General features: G+C 28.6%; 1 protein-coding gene across 4 annotated transcripts in view; it reads left to right on the top strand.

Annotated features, from left to right (window-relative positions):
• Positions 1 to 12036, top strand: part of LOC132950245 (uncharacterized) — a 37954-nt gene that overhangs the window by 14165 nt on the left and 11753 nt on the right. Inside the window, exons 1-2 of one of the 4 annotated variants that reach the window (XM_061021577.1) lie at positions 3267 to 3638; positions 5755 to 6131. In XM_061021577.1, the coding sequence (XP_060877560.1) occupies positions 5910 to 6131 (222 nt within the window). In that variant the 5' untranslated portion in view covers positions 3267 to 3638; positions 5755 to 5909. Of the gene's footprint in view, positions 1 to 3266; positions 3639 to 4016; positions 4130 to 5754; positions 6132 to 12036 lie in introns of those variants that run through there. The other 3 variants (XM_061021575.1, XM_061021578.1, XM_061021576.1) reach the window with 3 other exon arrangements.

Genomic DNA, 12036 nt, shown 5'->3' with positions numbered 1-12036 from the left:
ATAGTAGCTAGTACCTAGTTCTTTTTGTTTGCTTTTAATGTACATATTTTAATGTTTTGATTACCGACAATAATGTTTTGTTAAGATACAAACATGCAAATTTGAGTTGCATACGAATATTTTTTAAAAGTTATCGGAGGCTAACATCAATGTACATAAATAGATTTCAGTACGGAAATATTAGAATATGTATACTGCATAGTGAATACGTACAACATGTAATTAATAAAAACACAATCTTTTACTTATGTGTACAAGATAAAATTATTGCGATCGAGATCAAAGACTTGGGTATCTACCGTTCTGCACATATACAGGTACCCATTGCAAGCGTAACCATGCATACTTATGTATATGGGACCATGGAGTATGGGGTGCACCCTAATGGGGGAGCATAATAGAAAACCAAACTAATAGTATGGATACCATTATAGTATTATACTAGGGCAGTAGGGCATTATAATAATTGTGGTATTCCAGAAAATGAAAGAGTGGATCGGCTTTGTAAAGATAAGCCAAAAAACTTTGCGAAAGTAAGTACGATATTTAATCAAATAAACACATTTAAAACAAATTAAAAAGAAAATGGGTATCAAGGTGTGATAAATTAAGAGTAATCAGAAATACTACACACATTTGATTTAACTGCCATCGTACAACAGAAAGGACGAAGTAGTTATAAATCGACTCAGAATATCATAAGCCGCACAAATTTCTTCCCCTAGTAGGTACTTAATAAATAAAGAATAAGAAAAAAATATAAAAATAATATATCCTACTTGTGGCGTTCCAGAGTCAATGAAATATGTATTCATAGAACGTAATTATTAACTTGTAATTTATCCCTACGAAAAAAATTATTTTAGCTCAGCTGCCGAAGCTTATATTCTCAATAAACAAATAATAATAAAACGACACTGCCATGCGTTTGGATATAGCAGTGCGAGACGAATGATCTCTCTGATAGTCTCTATATATATTCTGTTTGCACCATATTTTTTGGGTGTAGCAATTGTCTTAACAAAAACACTGAAGTGTCATAATTTATCGAATACTTATCTGTGTTACATTTGACTCATTAGATCTTTAGTTGATAATGAAAAGTATACAATAATGTTTTATTTATATTGTTATAGATATTTATCAATTATCAAACAACACTTCCTTCTTAATTCAGTTGATTCATAAATGTATTAATGTTTAAGAATTTATATTTACTTTAACTATTTTATAAATTATAAAAACATATTATTAAATGTCTCTTAGGTACTATTTGAATTTAAATAACCATTACGAGCTTGTACATTTTTACACCATAATAAGCACTCAAAACTTAAATTAAATAATTACTTTTTTATTAACATACCAAAATAAAGTTTATAAATTAAATTATATAGGTGGTATAGGTAAATAGATTTGTTTAGTAATAATGGTGAATCCCATATTTCCGGATCACATTAAGAGTGCCGGATTTTCGCTGAATATCATACAATTATATTGTTTTAGGATTACCTTGTACCTAATACATGAAATCAAATTTAAATTACTATACATCCTACTAATAATAAATTAGTTATTCAAAAAGGCAATGTACTGATATTAGACGTATAAAAGTATTATATAAATTATGAATTTACCTATAGTATTTTTTTAGAAAATAACTGTCAAGATAACACATATAATGTTATAATACCATAAAAATTATATTATGTATTTATGTGAAAACTTTAATATAGTGTACTACCTAATACATACAAATAGATTATAAATTGTTTTAGTTATGTTAAAGAAGTTATTATATTTTATAACAAAATAGGTGAATCAAATTTTGAACTATAAAAAAAATTTACGATTCCAAATATTATGTACCTAGGTATATAATGTTGTACGGAATAATATTAATGCTGCAAAAATCCTCTCGTATCTGTGTTTTTTAAATAGATAACATTTCTAAATCAAAGCGAGTGTCATAACTTTTTTTTGGAATATAAATTATAATAGGTCTTTGCTCATATAAAGTTATTAAGTGTTAAATTAACTTAGTCTATTTAAATATATTTTATGTAAATATAAATTATATAATAATATTAAATAACTTATAGGTATGTACTGTGCGTAAACTTTTGGTTTGAGAAGAATATAGAAATCTAATTTATTTACCACTAATTATAAATGTACATTTTATAAATTGTATTACAAACAGGTACGTAACTAATAGTAACTTTACAAAGTGATTTTTTCAACGTGAGACTTTCTTTATTTCGAAAACTGTTAACTTTTAAAAATATTTGTTGTACATAATTTAAAGTCAACAAAACTACATTATTGAAAAAATAATCTTTTTTAACGTAATCATTTGATGTTTAGTTTAAATGATGTATACATTTTTAACTTTCTATGTTCTAAGTATGATAATCTTCGGAGGTTCCGATATAATATCAAAATCAAATTTTGAACAAAGTTGAAAGTTGAAGTTAACTATAGTAAAAACTAGTATAGTGTACTTAAAATAGTATTTCAAATATGAAAAATCATTAATTTAGGGCAACCTAAATATTATTATGTAAATTTGATGTTCTCGAACCGATCATATTTGTTATTATATAATAGTGTTCTAATATCGTAATATTAAATTAATAGGTTAGGTTATACATAAAATATTATTTATGAATTTAATTTATTTGAAGTTTTAATTAGAATGTGTTTTAAATGAGTACGTAATTTATAAATAGATAATATTAATTACCTACGCATTCTTATTTAATTTTCTTATACAAATAATATATAGGTATATCTATATATGCATACATTCGTTTATATTATGACGTGTACATATCAGTTTACACGCATAGTAATTATAACAAATTAACAATTAAAATTTGAATAATACTATATGACGTACCTATGAGTTCTTTTATTTGCATTTACCTACAACAAAATGTAAACTTATATAATAATTTATTCATGAACGACGTACTTATTATTACTTTTTACGTACTGTTATTGTTATATTATTGTATTGATATAATATCTTGTTTACGTACTAATTGTATTGTTTGTTACTGGGTGTATCATATCAAAGTATTGTACGTACATACGGTACCTACATGTAAATAAACTAGGTAGTTGACGTTTAAACAAAGTCAAGGTGTCGGTAAAAACTATTAACCTTTATTAGAAGAAAACATCTGATAATACAATAAGAGATTAAGAAATATCCCACTTATAACCCATGAATTAAAACTTGGTATCAGTCACAACTGTAGACGGGTTAGATAAAAACGTTGTATACGAATGAGAGGAATGAACCAATTTTAATTAAATAGCATAATAATATGTATATTGTAATGTTAAAGTAAACGTAACTATAGTCAATGCATTATAATTCATTGTTCTTAAAGGCTATTTACACTTAATAGTGTCTTAACGACAGTGTCTAATGTCTATACAGCAACAAAAAAAATGTGTTAAAGTCTCAGCTTCATTATTATAACGTTATTTTCTAAAAAATTAAATTTTATTTTATAACAATAGTTTAATGTAAAACTTTCTACAGAGAATTTGGAATATTATACACTTTTATTACATCAATATTTTATTATAGTTAATAACAATTCTATGGTCTATTGGTATTTCAAGTACGTGTCAACTCATTATGCAAATATAATATTTTAGCTTCTACTTTTCGCATTTCGTAATTTATTATACCTACATTTTTTTTTTTTTAATTTATCTTTATTTTGCTTCAAATGCTTGGCCATTAGTAATACATAAATTTACATTACGGTAGTATTATCTACATATTTATATTGTTAACAAATTGTAAATATCAATAAATAACAAATTATACAAAACTAATATTGTGTATTGTGGACAATATTAAGTAGGTTTCATATTATATTTGTTAACCATATATTATTATATATTATTATTTATTATGATTTATGAATTATCTTTATGATTTATTTATTTTCATTATTTATTTAAAAAGATATGTAATTTGTTACTACTAACACTAAAAAAGCTTATCAACTTTCATCTCGTGTCCCTTATCCACATTTGTACATTTTTATATCAATTTCAACCAATTTTGTGTAAACCGCGATGTTGGCTCAGAATCGTTTTTTGAGTACGTATATTATAATAATATATTTATCATAATATTATGTGATAGGTATATAAGTACAGTACTATTGCATTAACACTAATAGTCATTCAACCTCATATCAGCATTATTGTATTGTATTGTTGTGCATTTATGTAGGTACAAACATTACTACGCCTTGCTCCGTGTAAAAAGTGTTTCATTTTATACGTTTGCAGTTCATTATTTCGTAGTGGGGTAGTAAATAAAAGAGTTTACCACGCAATGATCCAGCATAAAATATTAGCCATATAAATTGTTGAGCGATTCGCCTTGTACCCATATTATGTAGGTAGGTACTTATATGGAAAGGTATATGTAGTGTTTAAAGCAATTAAACTATTAAAGTATGGATAGATATAACGCATATCTATTCTGTATGGGTACTCAATAGTATATATACCTATTTAATTACTGTATTATCGTTTATATTTACCGCTGCTATATCATAAAACGTGAAATTTCAATTTACGATACTAATTAGTAAATTATTATATAAATATTATGAACTGATAGCAGTCGTTAGTTTTTGCTGGCGAAAAATATCACTGAATATTATTATAATAATATTATATTCGTGGAATGAGTTTTAAATAATAGGTACTCTATTCACTGTGGTTTTGTTCTGTGTATATTGTTAGGAAGTGATACTAATAGTGCGTGAAGCGCTATGCGTTTAGTGAACCGTGATGTTGTATACTTGTATAGGTGTCTGCAGGCTACAGCAAACGACTGTTGCTGTAGGTATATCAGTGACGATTGACAAAAGGAAAGCAAATCAAAAAAGAAGAAATTACTTTTTTTATAAAAAAAAAATTTGGTTCATTCACCTTATGTTTTCACGTAGGTAGGTAGGTACTTACTGTTTTCATGAACCGTTCAACTTCTATTAAAACCGTTTTTTTTTTTAACGAACGCCGAAATTATGAACCTAACACAATGCTCATCATTGTAATACTTACATGCAAGGTACTCGTATAGAATATACAGTTCTTTTCAGTGCGGCGATTAGCGAATAATTTAATAATGTATTTGAGAAAAAATTAAGCACCTGTACCTATATAATATTATTAAAATAAATAATAATACAAAAATCGTTTTTCGATACACAATATACTCATTAAATCTAATTTTTTTATTAAAACAATCGATCAACCACATAATATACTTAATAGGAGAGTAAAATTTAAATAAAGGCACTATTGTAATATATTGATTATGAATTGTTAGTTATTCTTTAAAAATCTACATAATACCGTATTATACATATTTAATTAATACTATATAATGTTATATTTATGCGTAAACACATTAAACAGGTATCGACTTGACGTGGTATATATTTTTCACCATGTTTTTTTTTATGTAGGTATATTATGGTATTGTATAGAATTAATAATAATTAATTCATAGGTTTTGGACGAAAACCACGTAAAAAACGCGTTCTGTCAACCAAAAACTGTATACCTGTACAAAATATTACATAATATAAAAATATATGCGTAGGAATCATTAAACTAAGATATACTGTTTTTGAAAATGTGCAAATCGATATGTTAGCTCAGCGTAGTCAGACTCACTGCATCCGCGTTGTCGTATTATTGTTTCAGCAGTCGCAGTCGGAGCAACAAGTGCCGCTGGTGCGGTAGTCGACGGAATAATATTAAAATATTATTATAATTTACTGGAAACAACTGGCACGACGACAACAGGCAACCGCTGCGCGAGCGTCGCCAACATCGCCGAGACCACCATACACCCGGAAATGGCGCTGATCGTGCCGGAAGAATCGCAACGGCCGTACCGGTTTGGCATGACGCTGGTGTGCATCGGCGCCCTGTTCAACTGGCTCGGGCTGGCCGACCACCACACGAAACCAGTGCCGGCTGTCCGGTACATAGGAGTCGGCCTGGTCGCTTCGGGTGCAGTTCTTATATGCATGGCTATGTGCTTCTGGATGAACAGCGTACGCGACGACGAAGACGACGTGAGTAGATATATGATATTATAATATTGTTAGGACGTAACGTGGACACGAGACCGAAAAGTGCTAAATCGATTTTTTTCCGAAAATCCACTTTCTTACTATAGATGGGTACATAATATATTATGTTGAGTTTGCACAAGGGGGGAGGCTAATGGGCTTAAGACACCCTCCCCCCCTACACAAAAATAAATGATTAACATTTTGGTAATTTTATCATTAACCTTATCAGGTATTGACTTTAAATTATGATATAAAAAATTATCAACTATCTAACTATAAGATTATGTACAAGCGTACTTTCGGATTTCTGTACATATTTAAAAATAAATACTATAACTATTAAAAAATAATTTTATTTAGCCCCCGCCCACCCAAAAAAAAATCCAGAGTTCGCCACTGATTTTGCAATGCTCACAAACATCGTAGGACCATTATTTAAAGATTTGTCCAGAACTAAAATATGATAAACTGACAAATCAATACAATTTACAAATCTGTTATTTAATAGAGATCTAAAAAATTAAAAATAGAACATTTTGATTCTTGACTGGAGTGTCATTGAAGTTATGAACATTTCCGTTGTAGGGAGTCTAAAATATATGGAATATATGTTATATAAATAGCTGTTATTAATTTTCGCTGAAAGGATATTTCCGTAAAAAGGGGGTCCGTTATAAGGAAGTTTTACCACAGTATCTTTTGGTTTCGAGCATATTAAATAAATACCTGTATAATTTGGTAATATCAAAGGTCAAAGATTTTAAATCAGTTTCAAACCACGTCTATAAAACTGAACGTTTTCTGTCATTTTACATTGATTGAATAAAAAGTAAGGTTACTAGAAAAACCGATTGTCAACGCGAGTATTCCGCATTGTAACTTGTAAGAACGCTTAAATGTTGCAGTTTTGGCTTTCATGTAAAATTAATTTTATAGTTATTTACAGACGCCCGTCATATCTTGAGTTGTAAAATCAAAGATTTTATTTTAAACTAATAGTTTTAATCTTTTAGATTTAAATCGCGTTGAAAAATTGTTTTCAAACAGCAATTCACAAATTACTTGCTTTTATATTTTTAACGTTATAATATCGAATATAAACCTTTTATTGTGCAACTAGATCAATTAAATAATCGTAGAAAGGTTGTAATTTAATAGTATACTTGAAAATGCTCAATTTAAATAATTTATGTAATGTCCGGATTGGTAAAAAAACTTGATTTCTTGATACTTATTGCAGACTTTTTTTGGTGCTTTTTGTGACCTCGTAATAACTAAGAAACAATTTCGTTTTGAGTTGTTCAAAACGGGTTTGTGTTATTATCGTTTTAAATTTGAAAACTGTGTTTATGACTATTATTTATATAGCTACCCAAGTAAAATAAATTACTTAAATATAATATACACCAAGTAATTTATTTTACTCGGGTAGCTATATAAATAATAGTCATAAACACAGTTTCATTATGATTAATTAAATTGAATTCTATGTGGTTTTCGACAAATCTGAATACAACTCAAGTAGTTGAGCTCCATAGACCTGATTATAGCCTGTGTAGATGACCATAGATTTCAATTAAGTCGTTCGTTACGTCGATATTTCCCAATCATTTCTCTGACGACAAAAACAAATTATGCGTCAATAACCTATATAAGTAGTAAGTATACATACCGTAATATTTGTGCCTGTGAATTTAACTTTGAAATGAACACGAAATATTCAATAGCGTGTCTCTGTATTTTAGTGTTCAAGTAAGTAGGCAGGCAACGATCACTTCATATCATGTGAGTCACCCCCTGGTTAATATCTCGGACCCTGTTATGATAACGAAACACGATTTTTAATTATTATAACAATATTACGTAACGCGTTGCTGCCGGTGGCATCCGACATTGTTGATTAAAGTCGTCTAATGGCATTTATTTTTGGAAAACTTTTAACAGTCGGTTAGCGGTGGAGGGGGGCTTTAGGATATCTCAATTCACCATCAACCATCCATTGTACTTAACAAAATATATAATATTAGGTATTGTATACTGCAGGCGGTGTATCGTGTATGTAATGATAGTAATGACCAGAAATGAATATTACCATCGAAGTAACCTTCAAATTAAAAATAATCTAAATGCTCTATAAGACAGGATAATTTCGTTAACCGGTGCGCGGTTATTACATATTACATTATAGTTTCTCGTCGTTGTTTTATTATATATACCCACTGAGTTTTATATCTAGTATCTACGATATCTTATATATTATGGAAATTATCACGCATTATTGCTAATAATATTAGTGACTAGGTACATATAAGCATGACTTACTAATTACTACTGATCTATTGGTACTTATAAGTTATAGCTAGGTGCGTAATTATTAATTTATAAGAACTTTCTATTTTACGGGACACCCCTTTGGGGGGGGGGGGGGGGGCGTCAGTGATGCCCGCGTTGCCACTCGCTCGGACAAAAACTCAAAAATATCTCTCGACTTGGTATGCAACACTACCTCAAGTTGGTCACAACGTAACCGCCGTGTTATACGGCGTAGAGTCTTATAATTTTCCCTACTCGTTATACCTATACTAACTTTGAAGTGTCGTAACTTCGAAACTATGCCCAAGCGCCAAATTCTGACTTCACCATCGTTTTCAGTGTATTTAACTACATAAGTTTCCATATGAAAAATTGCAACAAAAAAAGGAGATAATAGTAGAAATATACCAATAATTTTTACACAATTACCATTAGGGGCCAGGGGGGTACGTAAACGTGAATAGCTTGATAATATTTATTGTTATAATGTTCAATGCTCTGGTAAATTCGTTCGATGACCTATGCTTATAATATTAATATTCGAATATTTGCATGGACGTGCCCGCATACATACCCACACAACACACAGGTAGACGTGTCTATTGTTCTGCACGAGCCATGAGCATTATAAAACCTCCAAGATTAGCTAATAGAGTTACTTTGGTCCTATAATATCTTTGTCTTTTAACAAATATTTAAAATATTTTTAACACTGAAAAATTCAAATTCATTGCTTCCATAGATCGTCGTTCAGCGTTAGATATTTTTCAATATTATATTATGAACCTATCTACCTACTTTCATCATAATTGTATAAAATAATATGATATATTATATAATATAATTTTGTTTTAAAGCTTAATCATATCTCTGAAATTCGAGTATTCTCATTTTGTTTCATAATAATAACTCAACTCCATAATACCTTTTTCGAAATATTAAATTGACTTGAGGGTATATTTTAATTAAAAAACAGATTTTTATAAAAAGGAAGTGTACTAACAAAATTTTCTGGGTAGTGGGTACTTTCATATATTATATGCAATGTTATTGTTTGCAAATCCTTTTCGGAAGCACACCAAAGCTACCAGCGTGATAAAAGTTTTCGAACAGATAAAATTATTTAAACATTGCAGTATATGCGTTATATGGATTCCTGATGATTGAATGTGAATATTATTCACCAACACTATTGTTAATCATACATTTGTGACAAACATTATTGTAGAACAGTTTTGTATTCATAATAATTTACATTAACTGTATAGGCTGTAGTCGGTAGGCAAACGCAAGATAGTGGCAGGGTTCCTATTAGACACTCCGAGCAAAATATATATTATTAATCATATTCGTATTGGTCGTTTGGTCGTGCTATAATAAGAAATAACAGTTATTATTACCGATATTGTATCGAATAAATTTAAAAGTATTTATAAATTTAAATATCTTATCGCCTGCAATAATCCGTTGGCCGTGTGGTATAATTATTTTTTGTTGACACTCTGATAATGTCATCAACTTTGAAATTTGAATACCACGCGTATAACATATGATAAGTTATTTTTTTTTGTCAATATATTGGAACGAAATATTTCATTTTAAAACACATTATGATCATTCAGCTCGAATAGTGATCGATATAGCCATTATTCACAGTGGTGTATTGGTAAATATATTTATGGGTATACGCACCAATAAAATATGTTTGTAACCTAAACGATTAAATTATATCATCGTATATATTATATAACGTTATTGCAGTTCAATTAGTACATAGTTTTTAACATTATTTTATTAATTTTTGTATAATGTAACAATAGAAAATAAAACAAAATCAACTCGAATGTCAAAAAAATTAAAATTATAATAACATTATTATTATAGGTACAATCTATAGAATTTTCCACAAAGATTTTTTGAATTCAATATTGGGTTTACTAAATTGAACTTAAAGTCTTAAAATACATTAAACACAACGCATATTGTTATATAACTTATATTCAATACCTACTTCAATTGATAAATAATTCATTAATACATAAATTCATTAATACGAATAACGTTTTTTTCCTATATGAAATATTAAATAAATTTTAAATCTTATTTGGTTTTCTGGTTATTTTGGAAGCGTATACCCGTAAAATAAGATTTTACATTGGGTATACGCCGAAAATCGAAAATCTTCTGATGGGTATACGGCGTATACCCGCGTACCCGTACCAATACACCACTGATTATTCATGAATCATGATAATATTTTAATAAGTAAAATCTCGCAACCAAACAAAATATTTCCTATACCTACTTATATATTATAGTTAGGTATTTGATTTATACGCAAAACTCGTTCAGGGCAGTTGATATTATATACTTTTATATTGTATCTATGATATCTATATTGGAATATGCCGACTGTACCTATACTATATACCTAATTATTAGTGTTGATTGTGAAATCAGAAATATCTCTCAGCTATCTATGCTTTAAAATAAAGATATGATTATTATATAAATAACACGTAACATTTTTATATTAAAATATTTGTTTTCTTGTTTTTGAATAAAGTTCGTATCGTTTAATAAACAAAAAGTTATAATTATTACCAGCCAGGTAGGTATAAATTCAATGCACAGTTTGCATCGACGCGACGTATACTTATCGGTTTATATTATTTCCAAGGTATAATATGGTATATAAAACTGATCAAGTTTTGTCATGCTATTTTATTTTTTATTTCTTATAGGCCAAGTTTTCCTACAACAATTGAATATAATTTGTTTTGAAAGATATATTGCTTCACTGCGTTAGGTGTACACTGTCGGTAGTACACTGATACACTGTTGGCGCACAATGAGATATCGGAATAAGTAATAACGATAACAATATAAATTGTACACACTTTTACGAACCTAAAATACGTTTCTCTTCCTTGGTTTATGACTTATTATTAAATATATAACTACTAACTAACTAGTTATAAGTATAGTCGTATAGATGGATGTATTGTTTAAATATTTTGTATTTTTTTCCTGATTATTTTACAGTTCACCTCATGTCCATATATTATATTAGGTACCTATATTGGTTTCAGATGGAATTTATACTTTTCATTTTAGCTTGGTACCTATCTACAATAATATACACTTATAATAAAACAACTAATTTACGAGTACCATAACGTATAAAATAATACACCCCTATTATATAAAACAGAATTAAAGTATAACTGCAACAGTACAACCCGTATGTGCAATATTAACATTAATTAACAAGATATTATTATAATATTGTGGTAGGTTAGGTATATTATAAGCGTTACGTTATCAGATGATATTATGATGTGCAACATCTGCAACGGATATGCATACACGTCTATAGACTATACTATTATTATTATACTATAATATGGGTAATTTATTAAAATGCAATAAATAATAATTACCAACAGTTTCAGCAGTAGCCAGTAGGTACCTAGCAAGTAATAATATGTGCAGGACGTTGCGATATAATTACGTTTTATCGACGCGTCCAGTTGTATAGTTATTCTAGCTACTATAATAATATAGTCTATAGCTGTAACCAGTGGGTTGT

This window comes from Metopolophium dirhodum, chromosome 8 (assembly GCF_019925205.1).
Source record: "Metopolophium dirhodum isolate CAU chromosome 8, ASM1992520v1, whole genome shotgun sequence".
Classification (NCBI taxonomy): Eukaryota; Metazoa; Arthropoda; class Insecta; order Hemiptera; family Aphididae; genus Metopolophium; species Metopolophium dirhodum.
Note: the sequence above shows the minus strand (reverse complement) of the source record. Positions and strands in the feature narration are given on the sequence as shown.